Source organism: Solanum stenotomum, chromosome 6 (assembly GCF_019186545.1).
Source record: "Solanum stenotomum isolate F172 chromosome 6, ASM1918654v1, whole genome shotgun sequence".
Lineage (NCBI taxonomy): Eukaryota > Viridiplantae > Streptophyta > Magnoliopsida > Solanales > Solanaceae > Solanum > Solanum stenotomum.
Genome location: NC_064287.1, coordinates 2,304,035 through 2,321,144, shown reverse-complemented (window position 1 = coordinate 2,321,144; position 17,110 = coordinate 2,304,035). Strand labels below are relative to the sequence as shown.

The 17,110-nt window shown below is 34.8% G+C and overlaps 2 protein-coding genes across 2 annotated transcripts; both read left to right on the top strand.

Annotated features, from left to right (window-relative positions):
- The first annotated feature begins 1,745 nt into the window (after window positions 1-1,745).
- Window positions 1,746-5,903, top strand: LOC125869386 (transketolase, chloroplastic-like). The gene is made up of 7 exons (XM_049549966.1): window positions 1,746-2,281; window positions 2,945-3,035; window positions 3,168-3,273; window positions 3,377-3,659; window positions 3,935-4,083; window positions 4,168-4,321; window positions 4,625-5,903. The coding sequence occupies exons 1-7, from the start codon at window positions 1,787-1,789 to the stop codon at window positions 5,582-5,584; spliced, it is 2,238 nt and encodes a 745-aa protein (XP_049405923.1). The 5' UTR covers window positions 1,746-1,786; the 3' UTR covers window positions 5,585-5,903.
- A 2,840-nt stretch (window positions 5,904-8,743) lies between these two features.
- LOC125869387 (3-phosphoshikimate 1-carboxyvinyltransferase 2) lies at window positions 8,744-16,611 on the top strand. The gene is made up of 8 exons (XM_049549967.1): window positions 8,744-9,215; window positions 11,098-11,342; window positions 11,789-11,942; window positions 14,017-14,231; window positions 14,312-14,429; window positions 14,701-14,911; window positions 15,969-16,030; window positions 16,116-16,611. Exons 1-8 carry the CDS (start codon window positions 8,883-8,885, stop codon window positions 16,332-16,334), a joined length of 1,557 nt encoding a protein of 518 aa, XP_049405924.1. The 5' UTR covers window positions 8,744-8,882; the 3' UTR covers window positions 16,335-16,611.
- The last annotated feature ends 499 nt before the right edge of the window (window positions 16,612-17,110 follow it).

Below are 17,110 nucleotides of genomic sequence, written 5' to 3'. Positions count from 1 at the left end.
TAATTTAAAAGTCGATATAATTAATATATTTATAAATTATGAGAGGATTTATATATTATTTTATAAAAATGATAGAATTTATATTAAATCATGCATCGATTTCTTATAAGTAATCCTTATATTGTTAATATCAGTATAATTTTAATTAGCTATCAAAGTGTTTAATTCTACCAAATGTTCCCTTCTTAATTTCTTTATTTATAGATCATTCACGCATTAGTGAATTTTTTTAAATAGATAAGGGTATTAACTTCTTTTGTTTCTTTCTCCATTCAAAGAAGTAAATGTGTATATTAAAGGGGTGATTAATTAAATATCTTTTATTGAGTATATATATATATATATGTTTTTCTTTGAATACACTTAATAAATTTTTCGATTTCAATGCTACAAAGAAGGATTTGTTTTCTCTTTAAACTAAATTTGACAACTCTAGAACAATATAAAAAAAATTAAAAATCTTAAGCCTGACATAGAATTCCACATCAAAAACTAGTAGGTACAATATTTTTTAGTAATTCTTTTTTCACTAAAAATATGTTTAAAATTTTTCAGTTGGATTTTGCTATATGGTTAGGTGAGATGATTTTTTTGACCTAAAACATAGCTTCCACCAACTCTTTTTTAGGGACTTCTTATGTTGTTGATGAAGGGTGTCAAAGTTAACAAACCTAATTTGGTTGTTGGATTCTTGTATTCCACCTACCTAATTTAATAATATTATTTAGTATTTCCATATTATTTTATTTTTTATATTTATTCTTTATTATTATTATTATTATTATTATTATTATTATTATTATTTGTTTTATTCATTTTGCTTATCTTGCTATTTTATTGACATATCATTTTGTTTTGATTACATTTCTTTTGAATTGAGCATATATTAGAATTCAGAAATAACATCTCTACCTCCACAGATATCTAACAAAGTCTCTGTATATTTTACCCTTTTCAAATTCATGATATTTCACTTACATATGTTATTGTACCTAATATTTCTCCAAGTTTCTCTACTTGGTTTTTTTCTTCCTTATTTTTTTTTATAGCCATAATCAATTTTGAGAATATGCTACTATTCTACATCATTTTATTTAATACAAAGAGAAAAAAATAGAGAGAATATAAACAATATATTCCTTTCAAATGTCTCCTTCATTCTTGGTCATGTTTTTTTTTCCAAAAAATTGCTTTCATCTCATCACTCTCACTAAATGGCTTCTGTCAAACTTCTCAAGTTTCAGAAGAAGAAAAAAATCATTAATTTTGGAAGATTAACATTATGGCAATTGACTTGAAACAACAAAGAACCAAAATAAAACAAAATGGTCCCAAAAAAACCAAAATAAAGCAAATAAAGAAATTCCCTTTTAACAAGTAAATACACTCGTTCTATATGACAATTGTTTTATATTATATCATGTATGATATGTGTGTTTATTTGTTCAACTAATTATATATTCTTAATAAAGAGCGTTTTTATTTGAATTGGGTACTACACAATGTGAATCTAGATATCATCCTCCATTCTAATATAACTATCGTACATCAAATAATTTTTATTTTTTTGTATATTATTATATATTAAATAAATTAAAATTAAAAGACATATTTATATATTAATTAAGTATAGTTGCATGACATTGACCTACTCGTAAGTATCTCTTAGAGCCAAAAGGAGCCAATCCCTAAAAATAAATCCTCAAAAGTCATATAAAGGCCACTCTACATTTCATTTTCCTAATTTATATCAACTCATCTTCTCACATTTCTCTCTCTGTAAGCCATGGCTTCTTCTTCTCTCACTCTCTCTCAAGCTATCCTTTCTCGTTCAGTTTCTCGCCATGGCTCTTCTTCTTCCACAAACTCTCAGCTTTCCCCTTCTTCCCTCTCTCTTCCAACTTTTTCCGGTCTTAAATCCACCACTGCTACCTCATTCCGCCGCCATATTCTTCCCTCCACCGCCGCCTCCGGCAGACACTCAGCGATTCTCGCTTCAGCTGCTGTAGAGACTTTAGAGAAAACTGATAATGCCCTTGTTGAGAAATCTGTAAATACGATCAGATTTTTGGCTATTGATGCTGTTGAAAAGGCGAATTCGGGTCATCCGGGTTTACCTATGGGATGTGCTCCTATGGGTCATATATTGTACGATGAGATCATGAGGTATAACCCCAAGAACCCTTATTGGTTTAATCGTGATCGCTTTGTTCTCTCCGCCGGACATGGATGTATGCTTCAGTATGCTTTGCTTCACCTCGCTGGCTATGATGCTGTCAGGGTAAAAATCCTTAAGTCTTTTAACTCTTTTCTGCCCTTAAATTTGTGTATGCATGAGTGGATCTATATATTTTCTGCTTTGTGTTTTTATTTTTCTGAATTGGATCTTTAAAAGCTTCTTATCTTTTTGAGTTCTGCAGAGAATTATGTTTCACTAAAAGGGGAAATGGCTTGTGCTCTAATGGGTGCAGGTCATTTTCCCTTTATAACTATTTTTAGCTCTTATACTTCATATCACTTGCTACAACCAATACTTGCACACTGTTATCAGTATTTGATACTAAAAGAATTCATTGAAGCACTATCTAATTTGCGATAAATATTTTTTCAGAAGATATTTTTCACTAACCAATCAATGATTCACTTGAAATTAAGTGGGTAAACCATGGAAAATATTTTCCTTCATACCAAAGACACATCTTTCTGGTATATCCATTTCATTTGCAGAAAAATATTTCCTCCATACAGCACTGAAAACTGAAACATGATTTTTGGTACACTTTGGACAGTTACTAATAATTTTTATCTGTCTTTTAGCTTAATGAGCTTATGTCTTTTGAAGTGTGTTTGTACTTAGAATTTACTTAGATTACATTTGGAGTTAATTTCTGCCGTTGTGTTGTTTAAACTGTGCTGATGATGTTTACTGTTATATTTTGACTAGGAAGAGGACTTGAAGAGCTTCCGTCAGTGGGGAAGCAAAACCCCTGGACACCCCGAGAACTTTGAGACACCTGGTGTTGAAGTCACTACTGGTTAGTGCACTTTTTATATGTCCGTCTACATTTATTAGATTTCTATCTGGTGGTGTATTATGTATATATGTGTAGGTAGCTTTTCGTTGAGAGCTGTATAACTGATTATGATATTTATTTTCTTGCGGTTAGGGCCTCTTGGACAAGGGATTGCCAATGCCGTTGGCTTGGCCCTCTCAGAGAAGCACTTGGCTGCTCGTTTCAATAAGCCTGATACTGAGATTGTAGACCACTACACGTGAGAGTCTCCTCACTCTCTCTTTTTTATTTTGAATGCCATAAACAATTCTAGGATTTAATGCAGCCTGTTTGTTTGACTAATGGTATCGGTGTTCATGCAGCTATTGTATTGTTGGTGATGGTTGCCAGATGGAGGGTATTTCACAAGAAGCTGCTTCTCTTGCTGGACACTGGGGGCTCGGAAAGTTGATTGCTTTCTATGATGACAATCACATCTCAATCGATGGTGACACAGAAATCGCTTTCACTGAGGATGTTGCTGCCCGTTATGAGGCTCTTGGTTGGCATGTAATCTGGGTGAAGAATGGTAACACTGGTTATGATGAGATTCGTGCTGCCATTAAGGAAGCAAAAGCAGTCACAGACAAACCCACTTTGATCAAGGTACTTTACCCGTTGCATCTTTATGTTGGGTACTAGGAGGTAATCCTGGAAAGTAGTATTATGGTTGAGTTATTGTATATACTTTGTTGCATCTTTTTGCCCTTGTTTCTTATTGATAACTTTACATTTCATTTTTGCAACCCTTTTCCTTTATTTTTTGTTTCCCTCAGTTAGGATGCATGATTAATTCATTATTTGTAATGTCACTATAGATTCCTTCATAGATTCAGTTCATATCGTTTATCATTAGGTTTGCTGAGCCTTTCTCCTTTCAGGTGACTACAACCATTGGTTTTGGCTCGCCCAACAAGTCAAACAGTTACAGTGTACACGGAAGCGCACTTGGAGCTAAGGAAGTAGAAGCCACAAGGCAGAACTTGGGATGGCCTTATGAGCCTTTCCATGTGCCTGAAGAAGTCAAGAGGTACTATTCCGTTCCCGTTTTCCAGATTCATTTGAACATTATTGGTAACTTACTAGCTATTGGTGCACTTGCTACTTCTTGCAGCCATTGGAGCCGTCATGTTCCTGAGGGTGCTGCTCTTGAAGCTGGATGGAATTCCAAGTTTGCTGAATATGAGAAGAAGTACCCAGAGGAAGCTGCAGACCTCAAATCCATCATCACTGGTGAACTACCTGCTGACTGGGAGAAAGCTCTTCCTGTAAGTAGTCATTTTTATTGTTCTCTCTCCAATTGAAAAGCTGACTTCAACTGCTTTTGGTTTGCACTATCTTCATATTGGGTTCTTAGTTTTTGGGTGGTTTTATGTATTTTTGCCTCCTTATATAGACGAGAGTTTGTTTCATTTTTACCCAACATTTTATAAGTCAAATCAACTATTTTGCATCACAATTCCTTGGTCATGCTTTTCTATTTAATCATTCTTCCTAAATACCCGTCTAGTTCTGGAACATGTAAATAAATCTATACTGATTAATTACTTTGCTTGCTTTCTGAATCTCAGACCTACACACCTGAAAGTCCAGCAGATGCCACCAGAAACTTGTCCCAACAAAACTTGAATGCTCTTGCCAAGGTTCTTCCTGGTTTCCTTGGTGGTAGTGCTGATCTTGCCTCATCAAACATGACCCTCATGAAAATGTTTGGTGACTTCCAAAAGAGCACCCCAGAGGAGCGTAATATAAGATTTGGTGTTCGTGAACATGGTATGGGAGCTATCTGTAATGGAATTGCTCTCCACAGCCCCGGCTTAATTCCCTACTGTGCTACTTTCTTTGTGTTTACTGACTACATGAGAGCAGCCATTAGAATTTCAGCTTTGTCTGAATCACGCGTTATCTATGTTATGACTCATGATTCAATTGGGCTTGGAGAAGATGGACCTACACATCAGCCCATTGAGCACTTGGCAAGTTTCCGTGCAATGCCCAATGTTCTGATGCTCCGTCCAGCAGATGGTAATGAAACAGCTGGTGCTTACAGGGTGGCCATCCTCAAGAGTAAGACACCATCCATCCTGGCTCTTTCTCGGCAAAAGTTGCCCCAGCTTGCTGGAACTTCTATTGAAGGAACAGCAAAAGGTGGCTACACTATATCAGACAACTCTTCAGGCAACAAGCCTGATGTCATTTTGATTGGTACTGGCTCAGAGCTGGAAATTGCTGTCAAGGCTGCTGATGAACTCAGAAAGGAAGGAAAGGCCGTGAGAGTTGTCTCTTTCGTTTCTTGGGAGCTTTTCGATGAGCAATCAGCTGAGTACAAGGAAAGTGTCCTTCCAGCAGCTGTTACCGCTAGAGTTAGCATTGAAGCTGGAACCACATTTGGGTGGGAGAAGATCGTCGGATCCAAGGGGAAGGCCATTGGAATTGACAGATTCGGTGCCAGTGCCCCTGCTGGAAAAATATACAAGGAGTTTGGAATCACAGCAGAGGCTGTTATAGCTGCAGCTAAACAAGTTTCTTAGACTCTTATTACTTACCCTTGGTTGCTGGTGTCTACCAAAGTTGTTTTCGTTTTGGTTCTGATGTTGGAGATAATGGTGGAAATCGATACCAAGTGGCCTCGGCAGTTCTGATATTTTCAATAAAGACAATTTCTTCGTCATTTTCTTCAGTTTGAGCAGCGGGGCAACCAGAATGAACCCAAGATGAGGATAGAAATAGGCTTTTATGGATGCTCCTGACCCATGTACACTTAAACATATCTTTGAGTTTTGTAACTTTTGTTTGGTCGAGTGATAATGAGGTCCAATTTATAATTGGAATTTCAGGTCTTCTGATAAACAACGGGCTTTCTTTGTCTTTACTATAGTTTTCACTTTGTGGCTATCTGTTCCAAAGCAATTGGACTAAATAATCTTTTGGCAACATTCATTACAAAGTATTGCCTTAATGGTACTGATGAAAGTACATATGTTCTACCATTAAACTAGACTGTTTCTGCACATTTTTCTGCTTAATTTTAAATGGCTGGGGGAGAAGTTATCATTCGTTTGGTGTGAGGGATAAAAATAAATAGTGATGGGATAAAAATTTTGTTTCTTGTTTGGTTGCCATGTTTGGGATAACTTATCCCACCATTTATACCATAGTGATGGGATAGGTTATCCCATATACATGGTGGGATAAGTTATCCCAGGATAACTAGTCCTGTGATAATTTGTTCCAAACCAAACGATAGGTGATATCTTAACTTCTCTTATATTAATCACTGATATGCTAATGAGGAATTGGATTATTGTATTTCTCTTTTATTAGCTTTTGGTTCTAAGCCATGGAAGAAAAATATGGAAATCTAATTTTGTGAAGCTAACATGAGTCTTTTCTAAGAAACTCATGTTCAATTTTAAGCTCGGAGGATTATATTAAAGAGTAGTATATTACAACTTAGGTTCAATTTTACTTTTTATATGAATTAAAGTTCAATCAATAAATGTTGTATTTTTTAGTATAAACATGTGGTAATATATTATACTTTGTTTATGAATTTTTGCTCATTTGGCAAGCTTGTATAAGAGTTGGATTTTTTTTGATAATTTCTACAACTTGTGGGATTTTCCTGTTTATGAGAAAAAAAAAATACAACATGAGAAATTCATATTGCATATCTAAACTAAAACTTCAACTTCATACTAATCTCAGTTTATATCATGATTTTGTGTCGTATGTCCAAACGAGCTCTAGTATATCAGTATTACATCAAATGAATCCAAATTAGTCAAGACAATGAGTTTTGAATAAAAAAGTTATGTGGCCCTACCATAGACAAAGGGTTGAAGGATGGTGATTTGTCTCCATCCAAAGTTGTGTGGTAGTTGAAACTTTTGGTTGTTCTTGATTGTTGAAAGTCTAGCTTTAATCCTTCCTATCCACAGTGTCTCCTTCCACTTTTTGAATCAAATAGTATGTGAAAGTAATAGGCTCTTTGTTAGGTCAATTTTTGTCCAACCAGGTTGTTGAGTATGGTCCCACTCTATTTTTAGAATAATGTTTTGGAGCTTTAGCATATTCTCCATTTTTAATTGTTCCATTACATTAAAATAATGTTTGAAGGACTAAAGTTGGTACATTAAATTATCTTATCTTAGTGATTTTATCTACCTACTTTAATCATCCACATCTCACCAACCCACTAAACATCTTTACTAGTGTTGTTCTTTTTATTTTTATCTTATAAAAAAACATGAAATTTAAGAATTGTAATTTGAAATTCTTATTTATCATAATATTTATGTGAGTATAATTTTTTGAATATCATAATTTTCTATTAAATTAGTTATTATGGGAAGAAGGCATGGGGCTTCATTTGCTTGCGGTGGGAATTTGAATGGTTCAAACTTTAGGTCATTAAGTGAATTTTATTTATATTAAGATTTAAATACTTATTTGGTTTGAGTTAAACAAAATCTTAATATCATGAAATACATTTTTTTTATGAATAATTTTCACCATCCATCCACAATCACCTGTTGTCACCACCATCACTAGCACCACCAGCATTGTCAACTATCATTATCCTCATTAATCACTAGTTATCTCTGTCATCACAACCATCATATTGTCAATAATCATAACCGTCAACTATTATTGTTGATCACTACCACCTATCACATTCATCATTATAATTATATTCACTATTACCACCACCTCCATTACCATCAATGCGACCAATCCCTACTACTGGCTACCTCCACACTGATGTCAACTACCATCAACATATCGTCAACCACCACACATTATTTAACTATCACCAACCAACTTCACAACCATTATCACGCTAGTAACTACAAACACCAATCACATCCACCATCACAACTATCATTACCACCATGTCTACAAACTATCTTCCACCATCACTAGCAAACATAAATGTTTCATTCTCTTTTATTTATAATAAGAAGTATTATTAAATTTATATTCATATCTTTTTATAGTTAATTGCTCTTTTATTTGAATGGTATACTTATTATGTTTATGAACAAATAAATTAGGTCATTCAAATATTGAAAAACAAACAATTTTAATTATGTAATGATCAAAGACAATATCTTAATCATTTATATATGTATTTAGATTTAATTATCTTAATCTTAATGAAAGCAAATGAGAGCTAGTAGGTGATCTGGTAGTGTCCAACAACTATCAAACTTTAGATTGACATAAAATCACAACTAATCCAATATCATTTGCGATTATTAGTCCAGACAAAAATGAAAAATGCTTTTGAGTAAGTAAAACTTAATATATGGCACAAGTGATCTCAATATTTGTTAAAGGTAGAATGTCATACATTTTAAAAAGTAAATCAATCATTCAATAAATTGAGGCTGGTAATTGTTACTATAATATATCGTAAATGCTTAAAAATTTGAGATGTCCAAACTAATTAATTCAAACCAAACATAAAAAACCAATCCAAGATTTGAATTATCATTTCTTCAATTCAAAAATCAAAATTTTCATATCCAATTCGAACACCGAAAATCCACCCCTTAATAGAAGTACAAACAAGACAAATATGTAAATTGTAATAGAACCAAGTGTTGATCTTCAACCACTTATTCCCCTTTAGAACAGACAACAGAGCAAAAAATTTACAGATAAAGATTTGTTGGGAGGGACCTCATACCCCATTACCTTCAGTCTACTTATCACCTTCCACCTTAAAACAAATTTCTGTAATAAAAAAGTTGTTATCTTTTGCAAAAGACTCAAACTTTAGCTCTCAATACCAAAGACAAACTCACAGAAAGAGCCTAAAATATGGCACAGATTAGCAAAATGACACAGGGGATACAAACCCTTTATCCCAATTCCAAGATTCATAAACCCCAAGTTCCCACATTTCCCCCTTCACTTTCTTTTGGATCTAAAAACCTGAAAAAATCAGCAAAATCTTTGTGGGTTTTGAATAAAGATTCAGTTTTGACAACAAGGTCTTATTCTTCATCTTTTAGGATTTCAGCATCAGTGGCTACTACCCAGAAACCTTCTGAGATTGTGCTGCAACCCATCAAAGAAATATCAGGCACTGTCAAATTGCCTGGCTCTAAATCCCTATCCAATCGTATTCTCCTTCTTGCTGCCCTGTCTGAAGTAAGTAACCAATTATTAGTGCATTTACGCCTTGTTTGGATGGTTGTTACGTATTGTTTCATAATGTATCGTATTGTATTGTATTACATTGTATTGTTTTAATGAATACAACGTTTGGATAAATTGTATCCTTCTCCGTCATTACATAATGTGTCACATCAATAATTTGAATGACAGACCTACAAGAAAAGTAAGCTACAAATATGATAAAGGATTAAATATGATTATTAAATAATAAATAAAGATAAAATGAAAAGAAAATATAAAGGTAACAACGCGGGTTCAAGCCCCATACCATCCAAAGCGAAGCCCGGTATTTAAGTGGAGAAGGGTAGAGGGGCGGGCCCATTATCCACCGAGTTTAGAAGGCTGTGATTGGTCCAAAAGGGCGGGTCACAGACGTATTTCTCAGTTATCAAAAAAAAAAATATAAAGGTAACAATGCGATCACAATAAATTGGTCTTTACATAAAATGGGACTTTTTGTTGTTACCTAACGATATATTTAAACGATACGATACAATAAACTTTAAGTAATAATTAAAACAAACCATTGTATTTAAACTAACAATACAATATAAATCCAAACAAGGTGTTAGTGGTTGTTGGTTTTGAAGGTGAGCATTGACGAAATTGGTAATGTTGTTGTCATGTGACGTGTTTGAACTATGGAAACAAACTCTTGTAGAAATGCAGGTAAGATTGTCTACAATAAACGATTGTGGTTCGGTCGTTTCTCACACCCCCTCACACAGTGGGAGCTTAGTGCACTGAGCCGCTCTTTAAGTGATTGTTTGGTTTACATGTTAGTTATGGTGGGATTATTTATGCAAAGGATTAATAATGAGGGATTGTTATATAGTGATGAATAATGAAGAGATTGTAATATATGGATTAATTACTCTAAAAGAGATTTTTTTGTCTTTATATAGTTTAGTCTTTGCATTGCTAATACAAGTATTTTTGTTCCACCTTTTATCCCGCATAAAGTAATGGGATACTTTAACACTACCAACCAAATGTTGCATAGGTTAAGGGACAAACCAAACACTATATTATCTTATGCGGAATTTTATAATGGGATTAATAATTCCTCTAACATGTTAGATGCAGATGGTGTATTTGTTGGTTATGTATTCAGAGCTATACGTGGTTCCTTTATATCCAAACTACCCCAATGTACTGCATAATGCATGTATATTTCTTATGGTTGCAGTAGTTCACCTTGGTTTCTAAGAAGCTGTTGTTGTGGGTTTATGTTAAGTCTTTCTCCAGCATCCCTTTGTGGTTCTTTCAAAATTATTAAATATCCTTGTCACCAGATTGAAATAGTATTAGGGTGGGTCTGGGCATTGAGTGGTTTATTTGAACAAGAATGGATGTGTATGCAAACAATCTATACCTATACAGCCAATATGTGGTCGAAATAGTATGTTTTGCCTGCTTATTATGAAAAGGGGAAAAAAGAAAGGAATACTTTTCATACTCATGATAGAAGTTTGTCATTGTTTATCATTTAACACTTAGCTTCATGTGATTTCTTCAACATTGATGTTTTCTCTTCTTCCCCCCCCTAGGAGAGTTAGTGGTGTTTTTAGCAACACCTAGTTGAGTTATAAGGTGCTCCTCTTACCAACTAGGATTATATCTTCCGAAGCTGAAGGCAGCTTGAACGACTTTTATAGCATAATAGGTCTGAACCATGATCAACTTTGCGAACACCTTTAAGCAGCGAAAGTTCACACTTCTCATTCATTTACAGTTCTGCAAAAGATGATTGTCACATTGAAATGTATGTAAATAATCTTTTACTTTATTATGTTTGCTGTATGTATCAACAATCTTTTGTGGCCATTAAATGTGACTTGCATTTGAATTTCAGGGAACAACTGTTGTTGACAATTTGCTAAGTAGTGATGATATTCATTACATGCTTGGTGCCTTGAAAACACTTGGACTGCAAGTAGAAGATGACAGTGGAAACCAACGAGCTGTTGTTGAAGGTTGTGGTGGGTTGTTCCCTGTTGGTAAAGAGTCCAAGGAAGAGATTCAACTTTTCCTTGGAAATGCAGGAACTGCGATGCGGCCACTAACAGCAGCAGTTGCTGTAGCTGGCGGAAATTCAAGGTCTAATAGCATCCCTTCTTAATTCCATTTCACTCTTTTAAGTTGAAGTCAAAACTATTGAAATGTAATTGGCCTAACTAGAGCAAAATGATTAGAGATTATTCAATAAGCCGACCTGACTAGCTTGGTATTGAAGCATAATTGATTGATTGCTGTTAAAGCTATTCTGATATTCTTCAGGTATTGCATTTGTGGTATTTCTGACTAAAATTTTCTCTACATAGATAGCTAAATCTGATTTCCTGGAAGGTATTGTCAGCGACGTGAGGTTTTGAGAGCATGAATAATTAGATATCTACTAGATCTTGAAAAGTTTGTGTGATGCATACAATGGTACATACATTGTCTTAACATCTTTTCCAATGCTTCTTTATGGCGGGCAGTTTTATCGATTAAAAACAATGTTACCATGTTACTAAGTTTATTAGGTCATTCTCTTGTTACAGGTATGTACTTGATGGAGTTCCTCGAATGAGAGAGAGACCAATTAGTGATTTGGTTGATGGTCTTAAGCAGCTTGGTGCAGAGGTTGATTGTTTCCTTGGTACGAAATGTCCTCCTGTTCGAATTGTCAGCAAGGGAGGTCTTCCAGGAGGGAAGGTGAGGATTACAAGTTCTATTCTGCAATATTTATAATTTAAATAAATAATGTCTTAAAACTGTAATATGAACAAGTAACTAGGTTGCAGAAGCGGAGAAGACTTTGTTTACAAAGTTAAAGTAAGCTAAGGCTGGAAGAAATTGGCATAGTCTAACCCTACTTCGAGAATACATTTGAATACATATCCTTGCTTATAGCCTATTGGACCAAGCTTCTGAAATCAACTTATTTTCTTAAGTGTTTTTTCAAAATAGTGCTTTTGGTGAAAAGAAGTTAGTGTTTGGCCAATAAATTTAAAAAACACTTTTGAGCAGCAATTAGTGTTTGGCCAAGTTTTTTAATTTCTCGAAAGTGCTTTTGGGGAAAACTACTTGTCTTAGCTTTTGAAAAACAGTTTCTGCTACTCCCCGAAAGGACTTATTTTCTTCCAAAAGCTTGGCCAAACACCTCATTTTTTTTAAATTAGCACTTTTTGGAAGAAAAAATAAACACTTTTTGCCTCCCAAAAGCTTGACCAAAAAGGCTAGGAAGCCAAAATATGCCTCTCATAAATTTGAATACTGTAAATTTCCAGTGCATTAGGCATACCTTTTTTTCCTATATGGTTTAAAGTAACTATTCTAATCCTATAGGTTACTATTCAGAATTCAAAATGTTTGTAGACAGAGATCATTTCCAACTTAGGTTCCAATTGAAAATAAGCTTGGAGGTGAGTCATATGAGAATAGAGAGAAGGGGCCAGAGCTCATTTTCCTTGTTGTATGTTTTGGTGCAACTACTGGAGACTTAAGTCTTGCAGCAAATGGTCGTCTCTTCATCTAAGGAAAACTACAGTTTACCTGGTTTTTATCATGGCCGCATCCTTATAAATGAGGCATCTTAATGCAGGAAGAATCAGTTGTAAAGCCAAGGAAAACCAATAGAGGTCTGTTATTAAAGCAAAGAAATCTTATGTTCTATGATTGAACTCAAAATCCAAACTCTAAATTCCTTAACAGTAGTAAGTTGAATGATTACAAAATTGTATTAAGCTCAAAGAAATGTGGCTAGCTGCTTCTATAAGATCCACTGTTCTTGTGAATCAAGAGCTTTTTTGAGGACAAAACGTAATTCTCTTACATTTCTAAATAGCTGTTGTCCTTATCTTATTTATAGTTGTCGGAATATTTTGTTCACTTTCTTTGTAGAGGAACTTATTTCTGTCACTCTTCTTAATTATTTCAAGTATTACCCTAATCTATAAAAAGGTACTATAGAGACACATTTTTATATTAAAAAGGGTTCAAATACTTTGAAAGTAACCTCTATCTCCCCTATATACAACTTTAATATAAAATAGTGAAATTTCAACCTTTACAATAAAAGTCACGGTGTAACAAAAGAAAAACACCTAAATTGGACAGGGTGTCAAACACATCCTAAACCAATGATGATTCAAATAATAAAACTTGCCTAAAACAAGGAAGAAGCTAAACAATAACCCTAATCCTCAAGGACTGGTATGGGAAGGACCAACAATATTACTTAATGAATTGTATATTGCTATTACAGTGTTCTGGAATGGTCTCTTTTGCCTGCCATTCCCTGCATCACATCTTTATGTTTCAGTCCTCTTAAGAAGTCCTAAAAATTTTACCAATTGTTTGAGTTACTTGTTCTGCCAAAGTTTCTCCTATTTAGCTTTTCCTTAGGGACTTGCTGCAGCTACAAAAGAGAAGAACTATTAATTTTGCCTCGAACATGTCCATGAATCCTGATTCTTATGTTGCCCTTGGTTCATTAGTTAGCTTCTTTTAAGAAGATTTTTAATTTTTTTTCTTTTGTGAATGTACCGATGAATCCTCTATTGGAAACCACCTCTCTACCCCACAAAAGCAGGGGTAAGGTCTGCGTACACACCACTTGTGGGATCACATTGGGTATGTTGTTGTTGATACGATGAATCTTGATTCTTATGTTATCTGTGGTTCAATACTTACTTGTCAGTTTCTTTCTTTTGTGTTTCCGTAGCATAGAATACCCTTATAATGCAGAAGTTTGTGCTTTAGCTATTCTTTCTTGACTATCTTTTAGGTGAAGCTGTCTGGATCCATTAGCAGCCAATACTTGACTGCTCTGCTTATGGCTGCTCCACTGGCTTTAGGAGATGTGGAGATTGAAATCATTGACAAACTAATATCTGTACCTTATGTCGAAATGACATTGAAGTTGATGAAGCGATTTGGTATATCTGTGGAGCACAATAGTAGCTGGGACAGGTTTTCTGTCCGAGGAGGTCAGAAATACAAGTAAGTTTGTTTTTGGTCATTCTAATGGCTTGTAAAGTTATCACCAAAAACAGCTGACGTAAAGATTGATGAAATATTAGGTCTCCTGGAAAAGCTTATGTGGAAGGTGATGCTTCAAGTGCTAGTTACTTCTTGGCTGGTGCAGCTGTCACAGGTGGAACCATCACTGTTGAAGGTTGTGGGAACAGCAGTTTACAGGTATTTCTCATGCCATTTTGAGCCAGGGGAGGGGGTTGGCATGCTGAACTTCTCTTTGATCTTTCCGTGTTGACTTTGTGGTAGCATGCTTATGTATACTCACATCTTGTCCATCAACAAGTTTGGGTTTTGTTAGTCCTTAATGAATATTATGTGTATGATACATTCTTTACACTTTACAGTAGCACACAAATCGAGGACCGCATTGAGATGACTTTCAATGCTATAGCTGAAATATCTTATTTGTGTCTTTATGTTTGCCTTCATGAAGGGGGATGTCAAATTTGCTGAGGTTCTTGAGAAAATGGGAGCAGAAGTTACGTGGACAGAGAATAGCGTCACAGTCAAAGGACCTCCAAGGAATTCTCCTGGAAGGAAGCATTTGCGTGCCATTGATGTGAACATGAATAAAATGCCTGATGTCGCCATGACACTTGCTGTAGTTGCACTTTTTGCTGATGGTCCCACTGCTATAAGAGACGGTATGGCTAGCTTTGCTTTCTGACAATCAGATTGAATTTGAAGTTTTCTTTTTATTTATTCATATATAATTAGCTGAGTGGGATCAGATGCACTATGCTGCTATATCCAAAGTCTTACGATAATTTTCTTGCATAATTAAGTACAAAATATAAGCTGGAAATATCCACCAAGTTTCAGGCCGTGCCTTGGGAGTTTCTCGTTTATAGAAAAGAGTACACTGGAAATAAAACATAACTAGTTTATAGCAAAGTGGTTTTAGAAATATGTATCTTCTGAGGCTGGGTTAGGTATTGCAAGAAGAAAGAAGTGAACTCATCCATCTTTGGTATGTTTTTTGTAATTAGTCTATCAAATTAGGATGGGCTCACCCTCTTCTTTTTTTTTTATAAAGTTAAAGTTGTATTCTTCAGCATAAAGGGTATGCTGGCTACCTCCAAAAAGTTACAAGCTAAATCCATAATTACATAGATCCTAGGAAATCTACCAACTGTTCTACTTCTTCTATACCATCTTCTTTATACCAAAAAAACAACATGTTAATATGGAAACCTCAGACGTAAGTTCAATATAAATTAGTTGATGACCTGTTATGTATGCATGAGATTTGATTGCACATGCATCAATGTATAGATCTGGACTCTAGAAATTGTGTTTTTTCTGTGATAGTAAAATTTAAGAAACCTCCACAAAATGGAGAAGTTTCTGATGTTTTCTCTCCAAGTGTGTAGTTTACGTGTTCAGCAAGCTTTAAATAAGGCTCGACATATATATGTCGCTGAAGTCTGATTGTCTTTATATTGCAAATAGGTATGTACATTATTCTTTTGTTAAATGTACATGATCCTAAAACAAGTTCAATTGTTCACATCTATGAAGAGCTTACGCGGATAAAGATCTATATTATAGTTTTGCTGGCTAAGTTCATAAAGCAATGGCTTAAATATTAACCTTAAGCAGCATTTTTATTTGAGCAGACCATAATGTTCTCAGGGCGTTTCCTTTCTCCTTTTCCTGTTCTTCCATCTTTCTTTATTGTGCTCTCTTCTCTCTTATCAGTTGCTAGTTGGAGAGTCAAGGAAACTGAACGCATGATCGCCATATGCACAGAACTTAGGAAGGTAAACTTGTAGAAATTATCCTCGACTTCCTTCCATTTTCGTTCTTTTTTTCCCATACTCTTACCTTTTTGCATGAAAATTGTAGTTGGGAGCAACTGTTGAAGAAGGACCTGACTACTGCATAATCACCCCACCGGAGAAATTAAATGTGACCGAAATTGATACTTACGACGATCACAGGATGGCCATGGCCTTTTCTCTTGCTGCTTGTGCTGATGTTCCAGTCACCATCAATGACCCTGACTGTACGCGGAAAACCTTCCCAAACTACTTTGATGTCCTTCAGCAGTACTCCAAGCATTGAAGCCACTTCAATATGTTGTAGAGTGTAAGTAAAAACATGTGAAAGAATTTAGTTCTTGTACAACAAGACAGGCTATAGCTGGTATCTGAACACAATGACTTTAACTTGTTTAATTATTTGCCATGTGATGATGTTCAGTGTATTTGTTGAAGTTTAGCTGTTTTTTTTTTGTCTTTGAAGGAATGTATACTATAACAGAGTTAACAATTTTCCTTGTATGAGCAAATGTAAGGAGTACTAGTTCTATTATCTAATTTTATTGATTGAATTTTGTGAATGATCTGGTTAAGTCACTGGTTTATTTTGTTATTCTGATAGTAGTTATGGCCTCAATTGTTGTGTCTAGATGAAAATTTTTGACATTTTTTTGAAGGGTATGGAGTACACGGAGTATAGAAGGTTAGTAGGTAACAGTGTTGTCTTATCGTCCGTTCGTATTTGTAGTTTCTTGTTCATTGCTTAAAAAGTAGGATCTTTTGCCTTGCTTACAAGTTTGTTTCTCCTTTAATACCTAAAACTAAAATGTGACCCTCACATGACTGTGTCTCCTTTTAGGGCTTTAGTATTAACTCAACACCACAAACTTCAAGTTTCTTGCCTAAATACAGAACAAAGGCATGTTGAGATATAGGGGTGTACAAAATTAAACCGAAAATTGAATCAAACCTCAAATTGAGAAAAAAACCCGACTAGTGGTTAGTTTGACTTGGTTTGGTATTGGAAAAAAACTCCGACTATATTTGGGTTGGTTTGGTTTTAACTAAAAAAAATCAACC